This window comes from Dunckerocampus dactyliophorus, chromosome 8 (assembly GCF_027744805.1).
Source record: "Dunckerocampus dactyliophorus isolate RoL2022-P2 chromosome 8, RoL_Ddac_1.1, whole genome shotgun sequence".
NCBI lineage: Eukaryota > Metazoa > Chordata > Actinopteri > Syngnathiformes > Syngnathidae > Dunckerocampus > Dunckerocampus dactyliophorus.
In genome coordinates this window covers 28,705,583-28,730,337 of record NC_072826.1, presented here as the reverse complement: position 1 = coordinate 28,730,337, position 24,755 = coordinate 28,705,583, and the positions used below count along the sequence as shown (strand labels likewise).

At 42.5% G+C, this 24,755-nt stretch overlaps 2 protein-coding genes across 3 annotated transcripts in view; one reads left to right on the top strand and one right to left on the bottom strand.

Annotated features, from left to right (window-relative positions):
• LOC129186528 (retinol dehydrogenase 10-B-like) overlaps positions 1 to 6,034 on the top strand; it is an 11,562-nt gene extending 5,528 nt beyond the window's left edge. Inside the window, exons 2-6 of one of the 2 annotated variants that reach the window (XM_054784869.1) lie at positions 126 to 240; positions 336 to 373; positions 2,306 to 2,451; positions 4,090 to 4,221; positions 4,296 to 6,034. In XM_054784869.1, coding sequence (XP_054640844.1) covers positions 126 to 240; positions 336 to 373; positions 2,306 to 2,451; positions 4,090 to 4,221; positions 4,296 to 4,416 — 552 coding nt within the window. In that variant the 3' untranslated portion in view covers positions 4,417 to 6,034. The remainder of the gene's footprint in view (positions 1 to 125; positions 241 to 335; positions 374 to 2,305; positions 2,452 to 4,089; positions 4,222 to 4,295) is intronic. The other variant, XM_054784870.1, reaches the window with a different exon arrangement.
• cse1l (CSE1 chromosome segregation 1-like (yeast)) lies at positions 4,651 to 24,755 on the bottom strand. The gene is made up of 25 exons (XM_054784868.1): positions 24,635 to 24,755; positions 23,887 to 23,976; positions 22,555 to 22,697; positions 22,364 to 22,465; positions 22,140 to 22,285; positions 20,520 to 20,610; positions 17,416 to 17,523; positions 17,233 to 17,325; positions 16,984 to 17,151; positions 16,782 to 16,911; positions 16,607 to 16,672; positions 15,532 to 15,734; positions 14,018 to 14,102; positions 13,640 to 13,701; positions 13,431 to 13,567; positions 11,865 to 11,968; positions 10,058 to 10,155; positions 9,816 to 9,966; positions 9,503 to 9,711; positions 9,307 to 9,404; positions 9,130 to 9,215; positions 7,300 to 7,381; positions 6,729 to 6,875; positions 5,271 to 5,502; positions 4,651 to 5,196 (listed from the first exon to the last, which is right to left on the bottom strand). Exons 2-25 carry the CDS (start codon positions 23,969 to 23,971, stop codon positions 5,107 to 5,109), a joined length of 2,916 nt encoding a protein of 971 aa, XP_054640843.1. The 5' UTR covers positions 23,972 to 23,976; positions 24,635 to 24,755; the 3' UTR covers positions 4,651 to 5,106.

Here is a 24,755-nt window from a genome sequence, read left to right as displayed (position 1 = left end):
GCACTGGCCGTGTAACGTTGAAGGCGCACAAATTGATGTTGTCTGGAGCCTGAAATATTTGTCCAACACAAGAGGGACCAAGTTTAGGCAGCACGGTTAGGCTAAAATCGTCTTTCCGACTGCAGATGACCAAGGCCTTCCTACCTCAGATGAAAGCAAAGAACCACGGTCACATCGTAACTGTCGCCAGCGCCCTTGGCCTCTTCAGCACTGCATGTGTGGAGGTGAGACTTGTAAACGGTAAAGTTCTCTTGCAATCCTTATAGTGGTGTGTTTTGTTATTGGGTTTTTTAAGTGTTTCTGCCACCTCTCCCTGTTCTTTCCTTACTTTTTAGTGGCGGCGTCTGCTCCCAGATGCCTAGGAAACAGCACAGTGAGCGTGACGGGTGTATGCAATTGATTTCAAATGACTGGGCCCCTTGAATTCTGCCTAGCAGCAAGTGGTCGCACCAATGTCCGATTCACAGTCCTATCTACCAAAAACGCTGCTGTTGGCTGCCAGGTTTCCATCAGTCTACCCCAGGGCAGCTGTGACTACAGATACAGATTACCACCACCGGTGTGACTGAGGAGTGAATGAATAATGAGTTCACTTCATGTCAACTTCTTTGCATAGCTTGAAAAGTGCTATATAAATCTAATCTATTACTTAAAAAAAAAAAAAAAAAAAAAAGCTGATCAGGCAGTACAGTGGATCCTCACATATTTGGGAAAACCCGCCCATTCATGCTTTTTCCTCTGTGAAAATAGGCTGTTTCTCCACTCTAAGTCGGTAATAATTCTGAATACGTGATAATACAGCACAGCTTCAACAGCAGTCGTCGTTACAATCCAGAGTCAAAGCTTGCAAGGTGAACACAAGTTAGAATATAATCGTAACTCGTTACTGGAATTCCAACAGGCAAGCAGTGTAGACAATGTAGACGCGGCGGCATTGGACTGCAGCCCGGATACCTGTGGATCCGCGTACCACCGCTAGCAGCTTTAGAGGGAGAACAGACAGAAGCACAGTTGCATCACGAGCCTGACGACCAGGGTAAAGGAGAGGCCGCGACTTCAAATCCATTTCTTATAGGGCTGCAACTAACAATTATTTTCTCGAATAATCTGAAGCTGCTGGTTTCCATTAATTGAGCCATCGGTTAGATACAGTGGTGTGAAAAAGTGTTTGAGGAAAACATGTCATGTCATTTTAGTAGCATCAAATTGCAATATTTAAAATATTTTAAAGTCGTAATATGAGAAACAAAAAATAAAGTTGTCATTTTTGGAAAATGATGTTGGGGAGAAAGTTATAATATGAAAAGGCAATTTGAGGATATTCATGAAGAAAGTAAAAATATTTGATAATTTAAAAACAAACAGCAAAAATGAACACAAAAAGCAAAGAGTCAAGTTGATACCAATAGTAAGCTTTTTGGCCTATATCATTGTGACAATATGGGTGGGTGCCTACGGCTGCTGCTGAGCACACATCTTTACAAAGAATGTCTTGGTTTTTGTTATACATTGCCTATTTTGATTCGAAAAAAGGCTAATTTGTGTCAAAGAATTAAAAATGATGTGTGTGTTTAACAGAAGACCGATACTTAGCACGCATGAATAAAAATCACCCGCTTCAGTGGTACGATATAGAGGAGCTGAGGCGAGTGCTAGCTTTGAATGCTAGGAACATCGTCGTCAACATCGACGGACTTAATGGCTCATAATGGCTGCTAAAAAAAAATAAAAATCATCCAAACTGTGGAAGTATCTTGAAAAGGTTAAAGATGATGAAACAGTTAAGGCAACTTCATTTTATATCCCGACAGTCAATTTTAAGTCAAGAATTGAGGCTGAAGGGTTTTGGCAAGTTGTTGTTTTTCAAGCCGTGTTGTTTCCATTCTGTGTGCACTTTTCCAATGTGATGTGTGTTTCGTTCAGCTTGCTTTTTGTGTCACTAATATTAAGCTGCTGTTGTTGCACACCTACCACGTTTATGTGTTTTAGTCTATTTCTTTGGAGGTGGAAAAAGTTGCAAGTGCCATCCGTTTCTGTCGTGATCGCCATTAGCTCTGCTCTTAAACAAACCAAAAAATAACAGACTTACTGGTCTATTATGGACAAAAATCTAACAAATCACAGACTATGAAAATCCTTAGTTGAAGACAGCCCGACATTGTACTAGTAGTGGAAAAAATAGGCATTTTATGTCCGAACACAACCCCAACTGTATTGAAAGTGCCCCATCATTGCTTTTAGTTAGAATGCCACTGTCCAGTTACAAGCCTTTTAATTACAATATTGACGTCCCCCCCCTCCGCAGGATTACTGTGCCAGTAAATTTGGGGCAGTTGGTTTCCATGAGTCCCTGACGCACGAGTTGCTAGCAGAGGAGCTGGATGGAATTAAAACCACTCTCGTCTGCCCGTATATTGTGGACACTGGGATGTTTGCAGGCTGTGAGATAAGGTGACATTCCATCACAGATCAATCCTAAAGTGGTGTGAAAAAGTGTTTGCCCCCTTCCTGATTTCTTTTTTTGCATGTTTGTCACACTTAAATGTTTCAGATCAAACAAATGTAAATATTAGTCAATGACAACACAACTGAACGCAAAATGCAGTTTTTAAATTAAACTTTATTATTAAGGGAGAAAACAACTCCAAAGCTATATGGCCCCGTGTGAAAAAGTGATGGCCCCCTAAACCTAATAACTGGTTGGGCCTCCCTTAGCAGCAACAACTGCAATCAAGTGTTTGTGATAACTTGCAATGAGTCTCTTACAGCGCTGTGGAGGAATTTTGGCCCACTCATCTTTGCAGAATTGTTGTCATTCAGCCACATTGGAGGGTTTTCCAGCATGAAGCGCCCTTTTAAGGTCATGCCACAGCATCTCAATAGGATTAAGGTCAGGAGTTTGACTAGGCCACTCCAAAGCCTTCATTTTGTTTTTCTTCAGCCATTCAGAGGTGGACTTGCTGGTGTGTTTTGGATCATTGTCCTGCTGCAGAACCCAAGTTGCTTTCAGCTTGAGGTCACCAACAGATGGCCGGACATTCTCCTTCAGCAGAATTCATGTTTCCATTTATCACAGCAAGTCTTCCAGGTCCTGAAGCAGCAAAACAGCCCCAGACCATCACACTACCACCACCAGATTTTACTGTTGGTATGATCTTTTTCTGAAACGTGGCGTAACTTTTATGCCACATGTAATGGGACACACACCTTCCAAAAAGTTCAACTTTTGTCACGTCAGATCACAGAGTATTTTCCCAAAGGCCTTGGGGATCATCAAGACGTTTTCTGTCAAAATTGAGACAAGCTTTAATGTTGTTTTTGTTCAGCAGTGGTTTTGGTCTTGGAACTCTGCCATGCAGGCCCTTTTTGTCTTTCTTATGGAGTCATGAACACTGACCTTAACTGAGGCAAGTGAGGCCTGCAGTTCTTTGGATGCTGTTGTGGGGTCTTTTGTGACCTCTTGGATAAGTCGTCGCTGCGCTCTTGGGGTCATTTTGGTTGGCCAGCCTCTCCTGGGAAGGTTCACCACTGTTCTATGTTTTGGCCATTTGTGGATAATGGCTCTCACTGTGGTTGGCTGGAGTCCCAAAGCTTTAGAAATGTCTTTATAACCTTTTCCACACTGATAAATCTCAATTTCTTTCTCATTTGTTCCTGAATTTCTATAGATCACGGCATATCTAGCTTTTGAGGATCTTTTGGTCTATTTCACTTTGTCAGGCAGGTCCTATTTAAGTGAGTTCATGATTGAGGACGGGTGTGGCAAGAGAAAATCAACTAGTGATAAACCACAGTTACGTTTTAACAGGGGTGGGGCGAGGAATAACTTTCACACAGGGCCATGAAGGTTTGGATTTTTTTTCCTCCCTTGTTAATGAAAACTTTCATTTAAAAACTGCCTTTTGTGTTCAGTTGTGTTGTCATTGACTAATATTTATATTTGTTTGATGATCTGAAACAAAGTGTGTTTGAAAGTCTGAAAGTGTGACAAACATGCAAAAAAATTTGAAATCAGGAAGAAGGCAAACACTTTGACACCACCGTATTCGAAAGTTTTATATGCATAGTAAAGCTACCACTCGATTTCAGGAAAGAGCTTCGCAGTCTCATTCCACCGTTGGAGCCTTTGTACACGGTTCAGCAGTCCATGACGGCCATTTTAGCTGAACAGCAAATGATCTGCATCCCTCGCCTTATGTACATCCCATTTCTGACGAGAGCGTAAGTGCGGTGCAATTCAAAGAAGATGCGCATTGGAAGCAGCTTAATTGTATTGTGCTCTCTTCCCTCTGTAGTTTGCTACCATGGGAAGCAAATGTCGCCACGTATCGCTTCATGGGCGGGGATAAATGCATGTTGCCCTTCATCAACAATGTTGAACAGAGGACATCTAACGGCTATATCAAGTCTTCCTGAAGCCAACCTCATTGTGTCTGAAACCAAAGTGTATTTTTTGCTGACATCGAATGGAGAAGTACTATTTTTACACCAATACTATGTGTGTTGTCACATGGCATGTCAACTCAGGACTCAGTATCAATAAAAAAATAAAAAAAAAAAACAGTAAGCATGTGGTCTTAGTTTTAGCTATTATAAAATTACAGATGTCTGAGGACTGATACTGCAAGGGACGACTGTACAAAATGTCTCCTAAGAAGTCACGCTGGAGAATGGGTTGGACAGACTGACGAAAGGACCAAATTATGGACTGAAGTGATGTGGAGACCATAACCAATCTATACAAGTGCCTCTTTTTATTCACATGAAACTGAAACAGACTAGACATGAACAAAGCTACACAATATTCAATCCTACAAAAAAATAAAAATAAAAATAATACAGAAATGTGAAACTCAGACGTTTGGTGAAAGTTGTTTCTGCTCGTGCTGCAGTTGAAGTCATCATCAATGCCAGAACTACCCAAACTGTTTTTTCCCCCAGCTTTTGCCTCCCAAAAAAAACAAAACATGGTTTTTGGTCTCTGTAGTCTTAAAATGTTTAAAAACTAAATCACCATCAGAGAAAAGCCACGTTTGTGAATGATTACCTCTGTGGGGATTCCATGGACTAACTGTAGTGGACTGTGTAAAGATGGTGGTGTCACGCTCACACCAGTTGCACATTGGCTCCCTGTAAATAAGCCTGCAGGAACTGGAGGGCCTCTGCGTTTAGACTGGTGCTCAGCATTGATGGAACCTGCACCAAAAAAAACCAACACTAATTAATAACAGAATGTTTCCCCACACATTTTGCTGCACATGGAGGCATACCCGTCCCGGACAGGCCGTAGAAAGCTTGTGGAGGGACTGGGCCAGCAGTATTTTGGGATTGCCGACAGCATCCCCGATAGGGTCGTGCTCCTTCTTTCCAGCAAAGGCCAGTTGTGAGAAAGTGGTCTGATAACCGGGCGTGTCTTCTATGTCAATGAAATGCTCGTCGTCCGGGATGCTGTTGTCTTCGGGCAGCTCAAATAGACCAATGAGGGCCTGGAGCAGTGGGGTCCTGAGAAAACACATTCTGACTATATTATCTTTTTTTTGTTTGTTGTTTTTTTTAAAAACAGATAATTGGCATGTTCTCGATTGTGGAACCCGTCTCAACCTAGCTGACACAAGCGGTTGTTGACATAACCGAAATGGAAATATAAACTATCCACTGCTTGCATGTTTACTTCTGACTAGGGATGTCCTGATCCACATTTTTTGGCTTCCAATACGATCTGAATTTTATTAGTGTCTTGCCGATCAGTTTTTTTTTTTTTTTAATTTTTAATAAGCCTTTGTTAGTAACATGAATTGTGGAATTGAATACGGTTAAGAAGATACGTAGCTCTTCAAAGCATTAAAAATAATGCAACCAAAGTATTGCTCAATTTTTTATAACACAGCGTGACCAACAATATTGTTTGGCTTTTGCAACAAACCTCTGTGAGTCAGGTCCCTAGTCCAATAAAAGATCCAATAAAAGTCCAAACAATAAAAGATAACATTGGAAAAAATGGGCGTGCAGAATACTTTTAGGGTAGGACTAATCAGTTGACATGGTTATAGATCAATTTGTGGTGTGATTTAGGATGTATGACATTTTTTCAACAAACTCTCTTCACCACAACCATATTTTATTGACAGTCCCTAATATAAACAACCAGTGGTTATACCGGCACTTCCCGTGCGAGCTCCCCACACAATGACACAGCAGTCCGGGCACAGTGAGGGGGAACTACTGCTGTAGATACGGAGGCGAATATCCAACGTGAAAGTAACTTCACCCCTGTACACCGCAGACATGTCTGCATGTGGTGGTGTTGCGTTTTCTCCTTCTTGCGGGTGGCGGGAGTCAAGCGGCAACCAGTTTTGAGGCGCATTACCGCACCTACCATGTTGGAGTGTAGCCCAGAGTTACGAACGTTATACCACTCATAAGAACTGAGGTTTCAATCTGGTGTTTTCAATCAGTGTGTTGAAAACACATGTACATTTGGACAGAACCATAACGAGTAACAATCCAGCAGATTTAAAACGACTGCGATACTCGGCTCCTTCTAGACGGTCAATGGTGTCTTTGCAACGTGGTGAAGTCCAGGGAACGGTCAAAGAAGTCAAGAAAGGAGGTAATTTCTCTTAGTATTAAGAACATGGCAGATCAGGACTTGGTTTGCGACATAAGCGGGTCACACTGGAGTAGTGTTTGTCAGAAGTGCACACCTAAAATGGGGCAGATTGTCTTACCAGAGCTTCGTGTACTCAGTGTCCATCATGGCTGGACATTCGGTGAGGATCTTTGTGATGCCAACAGCACAGATCTTTTTCTCCACTGTTCCAGACACCTTTTGAACCTCCGGAATAACAATTTTCTCCAAGACCATACCGAACATCCTGCAAAAACAGACAAGGTACCCAGTATATCTTAGAATGGTGTCGGCAGACATTCTCCTGAACTGAAGTCATTTACGTGAAGCCAGCAAACACAGGTTCATGACGCCACTTCTGAAAGCTTTGATATCTTTGGCTGCCGCTTCATATCAAGTGAAGAGTGAGTAAAATAGAAGCTTTAAAAGGCATGTAAATGCAAATGACCTTCAATACATGTATCATCCGAATGACTACCTGACAAGTTTGCCAGTGAGCCACCTGTGAATCCTCCTTACAAAGGCTCCAGAGTACATGATTGACAATGTGTGTCCTGTTTGGAGAAAATTGCTTTGTGGCAAACACATTGTCTCCGAACAAAACAAGCTGTCATGTTCTCACTCCAACCCACCCAGAATTCCATCAGCAGCGAGTGTCAGTAGTGACTTACTTGGGCTGGATGCTGTCAAAAATCTCCTGGAGTGCAATGGCTCCGTACTTGACACAATACAGGTTGACAAACACCAAGAAACCTGTACATAGGACGAAAGGGAAAGCAATTATAAGCCATTATGGCAATGTGACACCACTGAAATGATGAAGCACATGCTATGGAAAACTGATGAGGTGAATGAAGAGTCGGCATGGGTTACCGGTTTCAAGGTTACCACGGTATGAAAAAGTCATGGTTTCAAAACCACTAAAATAGTCTGTCATCCATCCATCTTCTACGGCTTACCCGAGGTGGGGTCACGGGGGCAGCAGCCTAAGCAGGGAAGCTCAGACTTCCCTCTCCCCGGCCACTTTGTCCAGTTCCTCCCGGCGGATCCTGAGGCGTTCCCAAGCCAGTTGAGAGACATACTGTAGTCTCTCCAATGTGTCCTGGGTCTTCCCCGAGGCCTCCTTCCGGTCGACGTACCATGAACACCTCCCTGAGGAGGCATCCTGACCAGATACCCAGGCCACCTCATCTGCCTCCTCTCAATGCGGAGGAGCAGTGGTTCTACTCAGCGTTTCTCCCGGATGCCAGCAACTCATTTTGGGCGCAAGAAGAATTGCCACCCCTGCCCATTGCCTCTCGCTGCCGGCAACGCCAGAGTGGAATAAAGTCCAGCCCCTCTTGAGAGGAGTGGTTTCAGAGTTCTTGCTGTGCGTTGACGTGAGTTCGACTATATCTAGCCGGAACTTCACCACCTCACGCACCAGCTCAGGCTCCTTCCCCACCAGAGAGGTGACATTTCATGTACCAAGGTAGCTTCTGCAGCCGAGGATCGAACCACCCAGGTCCCCGCCTTCGGCCGCCACGCCACCCATCTCACTCTTCACCCGCTGCCTTTGGCCCCTCCCATGAGCTCATCACTCATGGGAGGGGCCCCATGGGTTTAGGCCTGACCACCAGACATTCGCCATCGTGCCCCACCTCCAGGCCTGGCTCCACAGGGCGGCCCCGGTGACCTTGGCTTTTATGTCCTGGTCGGTCGACATAAGTGGTCTTTCACTTGTACAGCGCTTTTCCTCCAAGGCACTCAAAGTGCTTTGACACTGGTAGCACATTTACCTAATGATGATGCAGCATCAGGAGCAACATCTACATCTACTGGTCACATTTAGTATCACAGTTTACTGCATGGACCTCCCGACACTTCTCCAATGTGTTCTCCACAATGACAGAGCTGCCCGGAAGCACACGAGAACGTGACCACATATTAGCCGCATCACTGTAAAAGCCGCAGGGTTAAAAGAATGAGAAAAAAGTAGCGGCTTATACACCGAAAATTACGGGAATCAAAACTAACAAATACAAAAGCCAACAGCTCCAAAACACTTGTGGACAAGATACTGGACCTGCACAGTCACCACGCTATGAAATACTGTAACATTACAAGTTTTTTATTATTATTTATGTTATGACCTTTTTTGAGCCACTGAGTCAGTGACTGTATTTATTTGCATTTTGTTTTGTTAGTAAGAAAATATTCATGGTCTAATATTGACATGAGTTGCAGGATTAGTCACAGTAGACTGCATTAACAACTGCGTATTTATTTAGAAAGAATTCTGTTATTGTTGTTCTGTTATTTTAATACATATGTTTCACTTCCATCATGTTCAATTATTTTGTTTAAAAATAAATGTTCTTTTCAATAACGATATTTCAAAACAACACATTTTAGAGCTTAGAGCTGTGATTATAATACCATGAACCCGCAATATTTTCACCCCCAGGTTATCATATGTCAGAATCTCATACTGGCCCATGCCTAATGATGAGTGTACTCACTCTTGATGAACTTGGTGGTTTTGGAGCTTTGGAGCCTCTGGAAGAGCAAAATGAAGATCTGTTTCCTGTACTGTATGAGGGATTCTCTGACAAAACATTAAAGGAAAGGCGTTATGACCCAGGTCAATCCCAGTCACTTCTCTACGTTCACAGATCCTGAGAGGAGCGGCGACTTACGGGGGCATGTGCTCTATGATGCTGTTGAGCAGGTAAAATCCTTGGTGGTCATTAGCCTTGGAGGCAATAAGCTTTTGGAACACGCCGAGCAATCCAGGCTGAGGAGGAGAAATGAATTCAACAAAATTTCAGAGTCAAACAACTGCCCAGCTAATGAATATACACGGACACCATGCACAAAACTGCCATCACGCACTATTTTATCAGCAGCAGATGTGGCAATAGTGGCTCCTCCCTTCTCCAGGTACACCTGAAGCAAGCGCACCAGAGGGGGGATGTTCCCCGTCCGCTCCCACAGCACAGGCTGCAGCAGATGTGGGAATAGAGCCATGTAGGAAGAGGGTATGGAGCTGGAATGGATCTCCAGGAGGAGAGACATCACCTGGAACACGTACGGGAGAAACTCTGCAACACAGGGCAAATGTCACGATGAACAGGTGGGGAAGGGAGGGCCTTGATTTGCAAACCTGTCATTTTGTGCAACAAAAGCAACAATGGGAGAAACTGACCCTGGACATCGTTCTGGAGGATCTCTGTGAACACTGGAAAGAGAGCTTCCTCGAAGCTGCTGACAGTGGTCGGGTTAGCCTTGCAGGTGATGCGGACAGACAGGCACAGGGACTCAAACAGGTAGTGGTTGAAGTGGGGCTTGCTTGGGTTCTGAACACAACACACAAGATGACTTTAGTGTATTCCATTCATTTGGGAGAAAGCAGTTTGTCTACACAAGTAGCGAGTGACTGTGGGTTACCTTGCTGACTAAAAGGAGCTTCTGAGTGAGCTGATCGATCAGCGTGGGAATGTAGGGAACAATGGCTTCCTGGAGCAGCGAGAAGCTACGCATGATAGCTTAAAAAAAAAAAAAACAGAAGGAAAAGGTAATGTTAAACAATCGACCGGACACCCACTGGTAAGGGTACTTTCAGAGTAGTCATTCCCAACTCGGAATGGGCCGGTTACGGGTTTCAAGGTATGCTATGGTATGAAAGTGTCACGGTTTCAAAACCACCAAATTTGTCCCTCATACCATCCGTTCCTGTAGTATGAGAGAAAGTGGAGGTCCAGCGCGGTCACTACGTGGAAATACTTTGTCACGTCCTGTGTTATTCCTCGCAGTTACAACCGGGCTTCCATTTGTTCAAACCACAGGCATGTGCGGTGTTGCCAAAAGTCGGGCACAGATAACACTGGCGTTAGCTGCCTTGTTAGCATTAAGTGGCGCCAGCACTGTCGCCGTTGTCTGTCGACATATCACTCACGTCGAGGGTCCTCAAAAGTGGAGATGTGATTCAGAAGGAGACAGGAATCGAGGATAAGTGGTATAAACCATTTCTCTCCACTGAACAACAAGCAACAACCACTTAACGTCTCAGTTGCTCACAATCACATGACCCAGGAACAGACGTTTATGGAAAAGTGTGACTGGCACATTCACCACTATGAAATAATAACGTAACATTATGAGTTGTTTTTTTTTTATTATGTTGTGACCTTGAGCCACTTGATTTGCATTTGCTTGTTTTTTTTGTTTTAACAAACAAAATATTTATTGTGCTGTTACTTGAGTTGCAGGATTAGCCGGGGAAGACTGCATTGAGAACTAATTAGAACAAATTTAGTTACTTTTGCTTTTTATTTTAAATACATGTGCTCCACTTTCATCATGTTCTATTAAAAATACAGATACACTACCAGTCAAAGGTTTTAGAACACTCATTTTTCTGGAGGAAAACCCTACATTTTTAAGATGGTCTGTCTCTCTTCCATTGTTAATTCCCTTTATGCTTGCCATTTTTGTGGCAACAAATAACTTTCTCCAGTACAATGCTGTTCAACTGATGTTCACGAGGGTATGGCATCACAGTGTGTTCCGAACACTGTTTTCATGCAGACAGAGACGGTAGTAAATACTCCAGAACTTGGAACACCTGTAAGAATTAGTTGCACCAACTGCCAAGGCTTGATCAACCTCCATTTCTGCAGAACAGCTTTAAATTGTTGACCCATTTTGTGGTCCCTGAAAGAGGCATTTTGTATCATTCTGAAATACACATTTTTCAGTTTTGGGTAACCTTACTCTTGTTTTTTTAACCTCTGGCACTTAACTTATCTTTGTACCATTTCAAGCAATTCATTGGACCTGAACGGCTTGAATTTCAATAAGTGGAAAAATTGGGTGTTCTAAAACTTTTGCCTGGTAATGTATTTCAAAATAAGAGATTTTAGAGCTGTAGTTACAGTACTGTGAAACCGTGATAGTTTTGCCCAAGATTATCCATACCACCATCAGAATCTTACACTTGCCCATGACTATTCCCAACCGTGCTTTGGCATTCTTCTTCACCACTTAATTGGTCCAAAATGTTATTGATTTACTCCATATAATACGTCTTTATTCATCAATATGCCAGCAATGTATAGCGACAAGTTGAACAAGGACATGTTTTTCCAATAGATGGCAGAAGGTACATAATTAACCTGTATATCCACCTGTTCTATGCGCCTTGACACTAAAAAGGTTGTGAAGCACATCTGCAGAGGGACAAAGTCTTGCAAACCTTTCATAATGTATTCATTTTCTGATGAACCAGGATGTGCCATTGCCTTGAACAGATTGACGAGCAGCAGTTCGGTAAAAGGTGCCATCTCTACAGGAGAGATACTGGGGGGATAAAAGTTTAACATAACATGTTAACCAGACACTGAAGATGACGTTAGTTGAGCTATATAATAATGTCGTTCATGTGTACAGTGGTGTGTAACAGGGTTTGCCCCCTTCCTGATTTCTCTTTGCATATTTGTCACATTTAATGTTTCAGATCATCAAACATATTTAAATATTAGTCAATGACAACACAACTGAATACAAAATACAGTCTTTAAATGAAACTTTTTATTATTAGGGGAAAAAAAAAATCCGAACTTACATGGCCTTGTGTGGAAAAGCGATTGCCCCCCTGTTAAAACATAACTTAGCTGAGATGAATTGAGATCTATCAATCTGGAAAAGGTTATAAAGCCATTTCGAAAGCTTTGGGACTCCAGCGAACCACAGTGAGAGCTATTATCCACAAATGGCCAAAACATGGAAGAGTGGTGAACCTTCCCAGGAGTGGCCGGCCAACCGAAATGACCCCATGAGTGCAGCGATGACTGATCCAAGAGGTCACAAAAGACCCCAAAACAACATCCAAAGAACAACAGGCCTCACTTGCCTCAGTTAAGGTCAGTGTTCATGACACCACCATAAGAAAGACACTGGCAAAACGGCCTGCATGGCAGAGTTCCAAGACCAAAACCACTGCTGAACAAAAACAACATTAAGGCTCGTCTCAATTTTGCCTGACGAGACAAAAGTTGAACTTTTTGGAAGGTGTGTGTCCCATTATATCTGGCATAAAAGTAACGCCACATTTCAGAAAAACAACATCATACCAACAGTGAAATATGGTGGTGGAAGTGCGATGGTCTGGGCTGTTTTGCTGCTTCAGGACCTGGAAGACTTTCTGTAATAAAATGGAAGCATGAATTCTGCTGAAGGAGAATGTCCGGCCATCTGTTGGTGACCTCAAGCTGAAACCAACTTGGGTTGTGCAGCAGGACAATGATCCAAAACACACCAGCAAGTCCACCTCTGAATGGCTGAAGAAAAACAAAATGAAGACTTTGGAGTGGCCTAGTCAAAGTCTTGAACTAAAGATGCTGTGGCATGACCTAAAAAAGGCGCTTCATGCTGGAAAACCCTCCATTGTGGCTGAATGACAACAATTCTGCAAAGCGAGTGGGCCAAAATTCCTCCACAGCGATGTAAGAGACTCATTGCAAGTTATGGCAAACGCTTGATTGCAGTTGTTGCTGCTAAAGGGGGGCCCAACCAGTTATTAGGTTTAGGGGGCCATCACTTTTTTCCCACACAGGACCATGTACGGTTGGATTTCTATTCTCCCTTAATAAAAAAAACACATTTTGTGTTCAGTTGTGTTGTTATTGACTAATATTTAAATTTGTTTGATGATCTGAAACATTTAAGTATGACAAACATGCAAAAAAAATAAGAAATCAGGAAGGGGGCAAACACTTTTTCACACCACTGTATGTATGTACTATATGTATGTAACACTCACAGTGTTGTGTTGTTCGGGCCTCTCATGGTAAACAGTCTCTCCAAGGCATGTGCCGCATACGTGTGCTCCACTGCGCTCTCTGCCTGCAGGTGAGTTATCAGCAGAGGAACAGCCTGAAGCAGTTGCTCCTTCGGAAGCTGGAGAGAAGGCAAGCTTTCAAGAAGACATTCATCCGGCTTTGCCATGAAGAAAGAGCGTTCAAAGCATACCTGGCTTCTAAAGATCATCACATACTTGATTGCGTCTGCTTTCAACACTGGGAATTCATTAACTGCAATGACAACCCATATGTATTTAATACTAGAGTGGTGCCTTCGTTAACGTCATTAATCCGTTCCAGAATACAAAATATTTCAAACTAAATTTGAGAACCAATAAATATGTACCTTGCCATTTAATATAGAAATGGAAAAAAAGTGCACTTTTCCTTTATGTTTTAGATTTGCATGGAAAATCTGCAGGATTAGGTAATAGACATTGTTTGCCTCCTATGAGTGCTGCAGTATTACCAAGAAATATATACACCGCATGACATGTTCTACTATGCAAGTACAGTATTTGCAGACAGTGCATCATCAATATCTTACCATTAGGGGATTTCAGGTCAGGAAGAATGTGGTTCACAAAGAACTCCGTCAAATTCACCAACTCGTTGGCTTGAGTTATTCCATGCTGGTGAAAACAAAGTTAATTACACACGTATACATTCAGTAATACTAGGGGTGTCGCGGGATTAAAACATGACAATATTTCTCGTGTAGAGAAAATCTGTCTCGCGGGAAAAGGGCAGCCAGAAGTCAAACTCAACTCTGACGTCGCTACTGTGAATGATAATACTCATAATATGGATGGATGGATGGATGGATGGATATGGCGGCAGGATTAGAACCACAGATTAAGTACTTCACGCACACTGTAAACCTTGCAATCCTACCTGCACTCGGCGTTCGCAGCTTCACTTTTTGGCGGAGCTCAACAGCTGCCGCTGTGTTAAAGGGATAGTATGGATTTTTTGACATGTAATTGTATGACACCCCCATCAGCAGTGTACTACATCAACAGTGATTTACAGCCCCCCTACCACACCCCCGTCTCGCACCGTATCCCTGCGCACTGTTGCCTCTTCGTTCGTGTATGTGATGAAGACGCTCGCATCTTCTTCCGCGACAGAGCACCGTGGCCATCTTGTTTACGTGTGTGTTCCACAGCAGAAGAAATGCAAGAGTCTTCCTCACATACACAAGAATGGACAGGTGACAGTGCGCAGGGATACGGCGGGAGACAAAGAACGAGCGATTTGTTAGGTCTGATTTTTTTTCGAGGAGGCATTTTTATGATGAAAATGTGTTACTCTTTTGAAAGCATGATGTTTTGAGAAGCCAAAGTCTTTACTGAAATGACCCAGCAACTAAGCGGAACTATGTTCCTAGTCACGGAAATCCGACAAGAACTGGACTTTCAGGACCAAATGGGAGGGTAAGTCACTGTTGATTTAGTACACTGCTGATGGGGACGTCATACAACTTCATTTCAAAAAATCTGAACTATCCCTTTAATGTCCACGCAGAAGCTGTAGTAATTCTACAGTTGATCAAAGTTACTTAAGATTTGTCAGACCAAAACACAGTCGCTGCATATGACTTCTGTCAAAACATGTGAAGGTACAATCTAACTGGGACCTACTTCCCGGTAAGGCACTCTATGCATCCTGTAGTTCTTTTAGCATAAACATGAAGCTAATCTACTGCCATCCATTTTCTATGTGTCGTTACATACAGTAACTACATGACACTGCTGTCATTTGAACTTTTATCATTTATAGCTTTTGTTTCAATTTGTGGAAGGAAGTTCAACAGCTAAAAGAATCATGCATGCAAAGTTAAAAACATATTTCAAAACGTACCTGCATTGTTTTATGACTCAGTTAAATTTTAAAAAGTCTGTTTTTCCAGTCCTTTATATTTTGCCATTGTAGTTTCCTTAGTAAGTAATGTTCAAGTATCGTCTCCTTCTTGTGATACCAATATGGTGTGTCGTCTCGTCTGAGCGGAGTGTATTGTAACATCCCTATATAATACCCAAAAGAAACCACCACAAATACCTTCTGTGTCTGTGCTTTGGATGCCAGTGACGTGACTAAATAGATGGCGGCATCCTTGTGCTTCCAGTTCACACCGGGGTTCTTTGCGTACTCGGCCAGCATGGAGTTCACATATCCAGAGAAGATTGCCGTGACCGGACCCTCAAAAAATTTACAAAGGCCTCGTACCAAGTCACACGCCGCCCTACGACGAGTGTCGATGTCTGAGGAAGGAAGAGAGGGTGGTTAGCATCGCTCTCGTATGGGTTTCTAAAACAAACCATATCAAACTCTTATTTGGAGAAATATATTTTTTAATATATATAAAGACATTGGTTTTTACCACTACTTTGCTCAAAAAGAGAAAAAATTCACTTTAACATGCGAAATTTCTAAATGACAGATTTTTTTAAATTTTTTTTATTGGTCATCCCTTGTTTATCACGATGAATTGTACGTTTGTCTTTCAGGATGTTTGACTAATAATCGGCCATAGTCAATCACGAAACAGCGGACATTTATTAATTATTTATTTATTTATTTTTTTTTAATATGATATAGCGATATTCGTAATGCAATATAGCGAGGGACGACTGTATATATTTTTATAGATGATATATTTTACTTAAAAGCTGTATCACAAACAAATGCTGCCATTTTACTCAAGAACTCACTGCACCTCCTCCCCCTCGCCTTCCTCGTGCCCCAGCGGGTTTGTTTCGCTGCCCTGGTTCTACCCACTGACGGCCTTATATCAGCACTGCATTACTCAACTTTTGTTTTGACTTGTCTTTTTTACGTGCATGAACGTACTGTGGAGTGAGCCAGTGTGCCGTGTTTTTGACCTGCTGAATTACTTTCCGTCTTTGGATTCATTTCTATTAAAAATGTCTTTTCTTAACAGAAAGTCCCCCGTCAACTGTCCTTCCTCCCATGAAACAAACCTCCCATGAAGAACGGCAGAAAGACCACTGGAAGTTTCTTTGAAGCAGAACAAAACAATGACATGTAATAATTCTAAAGCAAGAAAATGATGATTCACAACATTTCTAGACCCGCGCCGCCCTAACTACTGTGTGACACTTTTAATTCCTACCAGAGCCTTCAAGGTCCCTCCGGATGTATTCTTCAGAGTTGTCCTCAAAGGCCTCCTCATCTGCACCTAATCAAGCACAAACAGAAATCAAAGTCACATGAGAAGAGTGCATTTGTATTCAAGCATCAGTCACTGCCAGGTGCCATCAAAAGCCACAAATAAAGAAACTGCTTACTTCTGAACTCCATATTGGGCACAATGACTTTCTCACAAATGCTAGTGAGCGTATTTTGATCCTCAAATAGATTTTTGTAGTGTGGCCTTTCACAGACTGACGCCAAAAACTGGATGGCATTGCTCACCAGCTACGGCAAAACAAAGAAAACTGTCAGGAAAAAGGACAATAACAACACCATCCTGGGATCGTCCATGCTTACCAGGTCATATTTAACTTCCTGGCCTGTAGAAACTAAGAGGTTCCAGATGGCGGTGACAAAACGAGGAAGATATGGCTGGAACTCCTCATCGTACTTCTGAGCGTACAGAGCAGCATTGTCGCAGATCTGTGACTTGAGGAGCTCCAGGAGACCTGCTTCCTCCTCATCCTAAGAGACGTGATATGCTTATTCTCCTGCACGGGGCAGCAAATGTTCACGGCATGTGTTTAAAAAGAAAAGAACACTTACGTTTGTTTGTAAAAGTTTATTATCCAGGGTGAGAAGTGCATGAAAATTGGTCATCCAGGTCTCCATGTTATCTTCAAAAAACTCAGGAAGGTCCTACAGAATAATGCAAAAAAACATGAAATCCATTCCTTATAATAAGACTTGTGTGTTATGATTAACAGTGTTTTTTTTTTTTTAACATACCTGAAAGTTAAGACTATAGAAAAGCTTGGAGATAAGTGTGAGCGACGAGAAGAGGACCTTCAAGGCATTGACGTCTGTACCATGAGTCTGACACAACTCAATCGTGGCCTGCAACCAAACAAGGAAGGTATATACAGTGACTACAGTGCAACCTGTTTAAGTTGACTTTGACAAACGTGGTCCACATCAAATTTAAGAACCAGAGGATTCATTTCTGTGGAAAATGGGTCCATTTATGTTGACATGTGCTGTATGTGTAGTATTGTTACAGGGCTCCAGATTGCGACTAAATGGTCGCATTGTGTACATTTTTAAATCTACTCATGCATGTACGACCGGTTAATTTCGTTTGGCTTTGTGTAAATCAGATTAAAATACCTAGATTATGCGATTGGAAAGGAGTTCTCTCTCTTGCGTGTGTGCTACTGGAGCGGAGTTGGCATTCTGCGGGCGCGGAATTCATTGTGGCCAAGTGGGTCATGATGCACATTAGGCACATTGTATGTACAGTCGTTCCTCGCAATATCGCGGCTCAATTATCTCTCCCTCGTTATATCGCTTTTTTTTCCAGACATCTATTATGTTAAAAGTTATTGCTGTTTCGTAGTAGACTACGGTCTATTGTTAGTCAAAACATATTGAAATACAAGTGATAAGCAGTATTCTGGTCACCAGGCCGAAGTAATGACACAAACACATTACATTACCTTCAAGGGATAACTCGGATTTTTTGACATGAAGTTGTATGACATCCCCATCAGCAGTGCAGTGGACTAATTCAACAGTGACTTATCCCCCCCCCCATTTGGTCCCACGAGTCCAGTTCTGGTCAGATTTCCGTGACGAGGAACGCAGTTCTGCATCGTTGCTGGGTCACTTAAGTAAAGAGTTTGGCTTCTCAAAACAATATGCGTTCAAAAGAGTAATACATTTGCATCATACAAGTGCCTCCTTAAAAAAAAAAAAAAAAAAAAAAAAAAAAAAAAAAATCAGACCTCACAAATCGCTCAGCGTTATGTGTCTCCCCCGCCGTGCCCTGCGCACTGTGGCCTCTCTATTCGTGTGTATGTGATGAAGACGCTCGCATCTTCGTGTGTTATTTCATGTCTGATAGCCATAAGTTGAATGGAGGGCAACAGTTGTGTCTGGCAGGTTAATGTTTTGCGTCTTCACTGCAACGGAGACACAACTTGTATGCATGTTCAAATAAATCAAACCATTTCCATTACCATAGTCAAGAGCACAACGTGGCTCGTAGAATTCCTTCTCATGCACATTTGCAGCACAAACACGGTTTCGTGAGAAAAACAAGTGACTAGCTCTCTGAAAACAAGCCCAAAACAACACGGAACTTGGGAATTTGCAAGCCACTTTCCAAAAAAAAAAGAAAAAAAAAACAAGCCCAAAGTCGCTTCTAATAGGCGGATCTGCTGGCGGAGATGCTTTGTTTATATGTGACGTAACAGGTCAACTGGAAAAGCCAAACTTTTACCCGCACTGAAAGGAGCATAAGCGCTGTGTAGCGTTTTGGGAGGCGCACAGTGCATGGCCAATAATCTTAGTGGAGATTGTGCATATAAACAGTGACGTAAAAAATTGAGAACAATTATTTCAGTTATCCGACTACCGTAATTTCCGGTGTATAAGCTGCTACTTTTTTCTCATGCTAACCCTGCAGCTTATAAAGTGATGCGACTAATATGTGGTCACGTCCTGGTCTCACGACATCTCACGTGCTTTCGAGCAGCGCCCTCATCATGGAGAATACGTGGAGAGGTGTCGGAGGTCCATGCAGTAAACTGTAATGCCAAATGTGACCAGTAGATGTACTTTTTTCCTCAGTAATGGTGAGCAAATGTCTGAAGATGAGACACTCGCTTCCAGTATTCTGGCATGAGAACATGGCGGCACACCGGGGCGCTCGTAGAGTGTGTCCGACTACAGCGCACCTTACTGGGACACGTCAGGTGGCTCCACCCGCTCAATATCCTGGTTCTAAGGACATCTGGAGCGGCACACCAGGGCGCTCGGAGAATGTGGCCAACTAAAGGGCACCTTGATGGGCCCGGCCAGGTGGCTCCATCCGCTCTACACCCTGGTTTCCCCGACCTTCGGTGCAGCACATCTGCTAATTGGAGAGTGTGTACGACCACAGTGCACCTTGCTGGGTCAGGTTCCACGATCCATCGCAAGCTCATTTAACAAGATGTGTGGTCTTTACTTCTACTGTTTGTTTAATTGTTGTGTGTAATATCTTTCTGTGTACTAAATATCTCTCCACGATGTAGAAACATGCGGCTTGTAGACCGGTGCAGCTCGTCTATGGACTCTGTTTTTACTCTTTAAATTTATCGGGTGCGGCTTAAATATTCGTGCGTTCTGTAGTCCGGAAATTACTGCAATTTAGTGCATGGAAACGTACCGAATGAACTACAAGTTCTGCTGTCGATACCCACAACATGAGGGGGAGCACAAAATTTGCTGATAATACTGGCACCACAAGCTGCACAGTCAAATGTGAATTGAAAACAGAGTTTCTGCAATTATTGTTCATGTATTTACCAGTAATAGTGACGATTGAAATGATAAATGTGAATATTTACTTTCCAAGTCAATTTCGGTGTGTGCCCCTACATTTTTCCTAAAACTTCAAAGTTAGGGGCCACTGTGCTCAAAGTAAAAAAAAAAAAAAAAAAAAAAAGTTAGCCTGGAGCCCTACTGTTAACGAAAGCAGAGTGAACCCACATCATAACTACTGTCTAGTTACACAGCATTAAAACATGCACAGCGACTTCTGGTTCGGTGCAAAGTAACCTTCCAAATTGTTTTGGTTATGTTGATGTCAGTCAGCCAGTCTGAGTGGCGTTGACATAAATGGAATCCACTGTATACACATTAGTTGCATCATAAATATGCATGGTTTGCTGGGAATTAATAAGCGAGACCAACTCCCGACATCACAGATGTCTAATGCATTCATCCGATTTCAAGAGTGTGTACACACATTCCTGTGCTCACGTCCATAATGTCGGGAGCTGCACCCGCCTCTCGGATATTCCGGGAAATCAAGAGGGTTATGATCTCTCCAATAAGTCATGACAAACCTTGAACAACTCTGTCAGAGGTAAGGCAAATGTTTCCAGAACCAGTTTGATCTCCAACCAAAGCTCATTTGACTTGAATTCATGTCGATACCTGCGGAGGGGAGGAGGATAAACAAATGGGAGGACAACGAGGGACAAGTTCAGTGTAAGGTGAAAACAAAACATTTAAAAACTCCACAAACACAATACAGTGTTGACCAAGCTACTGGTCTTTGTTTGCCCATTTACATTATAGGAATTATGGCGTCACACTGATAAATCTGATAACCGACCATTTTTAAAGAAAGCTCAACGCAATGAGGCAAGACTGTGCTGAAGGTGGGTTAGCGTGAGCACATCAAGCATTCCTTTTCCAAATTCACCACAGTGAGATTTTGTTTTTAAAACAAACAAGCAATGCTGTTAGTTCGGAGCTTGTTCTTGTCCCTCGGGAAAGCTATAAGTGGATATTATGTTCATGGGGTACATACTAACTTTTCCAAGTGTCAATTGAAAATGTTTACTCTCCTAATTATGTCTTGTCCTCAAAACACTATTTGTGTGTGGTTGTTTAATGAACATAAAGCCTTGTGATGGTGTTACTACCACAGGGGGTCTCCTAGCTCACCAGCTGATTTTGAGTAGCTTACAACGGGCCAAAGAATATTTGCTTTAACAAAGTTGTTTTTTTTTTTTTTATTTTAACTGTTGAATTCAGACTTTATGCATTTATATAATGACAAATGAGCACAAAACAGACGATGGCCACACTGTTTGAGCGGAGATGTGCTTGGTAAATAAAGTAGTGTACAATTGAAATGTTGCCAGTTGTAAATAAAAAGACAAATAGTTGGCAGCTCTAATAGTGATGGAAAGTTGGAGACCCCTGCAACCTTGACACTATTCTCTTTTAACTTACGCTATTTGTATTATTTTATTCTGTTCATTTTGTTATCTGGAACTAAAAATATAAATTATTCAACAATTTATTTCCCATATATTTGTATTACTCCAAAACATGCATCAAATTAAATTTGAGTTTGTGTCAAATAGTAAAAAAATCTTTGCAGACATTTGCCAGGGACCCTTGGAATAGTCTCACAGGATCCCTGGGCGATACCACTCAAATTGAAAAATGCACCGTTAATCCATGTGATCGGTACCCGCCGATCTCACTCATGGATGATCGGTATCGGACCCTGGTAGGAGCATTCCTACTATCTATCTGGTTACGGACAAATCTACAGGTACAGTTTCAAATCCAACTTTTTTTGAGTCGTTCTTACCTCCAGGTGTGCACAAACTAGAGTTACATGTACATTTTAAAAATAATAGATATAAAAAGTTAGGAGTTAAGAATGTCACAGAACACGTTGGGAGTTCACGTCGTCAGTGAACCACAGCTCCCTCCCCAATGCAGACTGCACTCTTGCAGCACCCGGACCTGGACGCTCCCATCACCATGCTCACATGCGTTGCCGTCGGTAATGGCTGATTTTCAGTGGATAGCAAATCAATGCCTCAATACAAGCTGCACACTGACTCCTCTAAAGTGCACCCACGTGTAGTTTCTATAGTTTTGCCCCCTTCATTTGTGTGAGATACTGGACATGAAAAGGACAGCAAGCGGTAATCTCTTACCTCTTGAATAGAGAATGTGCGGTACGTAGCACTCCATTGATAATATGGAAGTCGCCGCTGCGGAACCGGGTCACCATCTCTGTGAGAAGGTCAGGCCACTTCTGAGGGAAGTCTTCCCTTCCAATGATGCTGATGGCATCACTTAGCTGGAGGGGAAAAATCACAGGGTTCATTCATTTAAAATTAAAGCGAGACAAACAGATAAAACCCTTGATAGCACGTACCTGCTTTTGAATCTGTTCCGGGCTGCTCAGCATCAGATTAACGATGTTTGCCTTGACTGTGGTTCTGTCTTGATCCGAAATTTTGTTTGGCTCATCTTCAACCTGCAGGAAAAGCATCGGCAACGCAGTTCATGCTTTAAGTACGTATTTTATAACGATATTTTATAACTTCACCATTCAGAAAGACTCACAATGCGCCAGTTTCTTTTGATGTAGTTTTTGAATGTAACAGCAGCGCACACACGAATGACATTGTCTTGGGACTTTTCCAGCAAAGTCAGAAGCAGTAAGGGGTAGTTCTGGTTTCCCTCCACTGATTCAAGAAACTTTTCAGCTAGAAAGAAAGCACAATGCAAAGCAGGCGTTATAAAACACCAGTGATAGAAAAATAAGATATATGCAGTGGTGTGAAAAAGGGTTTGCCTCCTTCCTGATTTCTTCTTTTTTTTTTTTTTTTGCATGTTTGTCACACTTAAACGTTTCAGATCAACAATTTAAATATTAGTCAATGACAACACAAATGAACACAAAATGCAGTTTTTAAATGAAACTTTTTAAAGCCATTTGTAAAGCTTTGGGACTCCAGCAAACAACAGGGAGAGCCATTATCAACAAATGATCAAAACATGGAAGAGTGGTGAACCTTCCCAGGAGTAGCCGGCCAACCAAAATGATCCCAAGAGTGCAGCGATGACTCATCCAAGAGGTCACAAAAGACCCCGCAACAACATCCAAAGAACTGCAGGCCGCCCTTGCCTCAGTTAAGGTCAGTGTTCGTGACTCCACCATAAGAAAGACACTGGGCAAAAACGGCCTGCGTGGCAGAGTTCCAAGACCAAAACCACTGCTGAACAAAAAGAACATTAAGGCTCGTCTCAGTTTTGTCAGAAAACATCTTGATGATCATCTGGGGCTGTTTTGCTGCTTCAGGACCTGGAAGACTTGCTGTGAAAAATGGAACGCTCAATTCTGCTGTCTACCAAAGCATCCTGAAGGAGAATGTTTAGCCGTCTGTTGGTGACCTCAAGCTGAAAGCAACTTGGGTTCTGCAGCAGGACAATGATCCAAAACACACCAGCAAGTCCACCTCTGAATGGCTGAAGACTTTGGAGTGGCCTAGTCAAAGTCCTGACCTGAATCCTATTGCGATGCTGTGGCATGACCTTAAAAAGGCGCTTCATGGTGGAAAACCCTCCAATGTGACTGAATGACAACAATTCTGCAAAGATGAGTGGGCCAAAATTCCTCCACAGCGCTGTAAGAGACTCATTGCAAGTTATTGCAAACACTTGATTGCAGTTGTTGCTGCTAAGGGTGGCCCAACCAGTTATTAAAAATACAAAGTTTCATTTAAAAACTGCATTTTGTGTTCAGTTGTTGTGACAGATATTTAAATTTGTTTGATGATCTGAATCATTTAAGTGTGACAAACATGCAAAAAAAAAAAAAAATCAGGAAGGGGGCTAACAGTTTTTCACACCACTGTATGTACAGCAGATACGAGATACGCTCAGTTATGTTACCTGGACGTCTGACGTTTGGGTCTGGGTCCAGCGTTTTTCGAAGGAACTCTGTGAGGGTTTGGAGGTTAGCATCATTCAGTTCCATGTTTGCTACGGGGAGTGAGAAGGCCTCAAGTGAGTCAGTGCTAGAAGAATAAGTGCGTTTGGCGTTGGATACATCAAACTTGGGGAACATTACAAGTATTTATTTGCCTTTTGGGCTGGTAGATTGTAATTAGACAGCAAGAACAGCTCACAGCTAAATCGCCTCAATGTTACCAAGTTTCTCTGGTAAACAAAAAAAAATACCAACTGAAGCTATAAGTCAGCGTTGTACTCCCTTAATTATTCCATACAATTGTCGCCTTACTAGTAATCACCCAATCCTTGACGTTAGCTTGGTAGCGGCTAAGTTAGCAACACATGCTACACTCTTGGAGCCTCTCAGTTGGCCCCACGGACCTTAGATCAACTTGACGTCTCAGTTCGCTGTGCTGAACAAGCGACTTGTCTTCTGTGCAAGGCGGTCGGAATGTTATATTATGATGAACAATGTTCTTTTATTCATAGACAGAACCTTAAGCTGCATGGAATGTCAGCGGCCGAAAATAGACAGACCCATTAGCTTGAAGTCAACCTAGCTAGCGTTAGCGCTAACTTGCTAATATAGAGATAAAGTTACGTACAGAAGTAATATAAAGCTAATTATTGAGCCGGTTTATGCTTGTAACGTTCCGGTCACTCTACTCAACGAGCGGGGAAGTCTTACCGTCACTGTGAGTCTGAATATGTCAGTGTTGAGATGTAGAGGTACGCCACACCAGCACGCTTTTGCCGTGCCAGCTTTCAAACGTCTGGAGCAAAAAGGGAACTGCGCGGCTACAGCACTG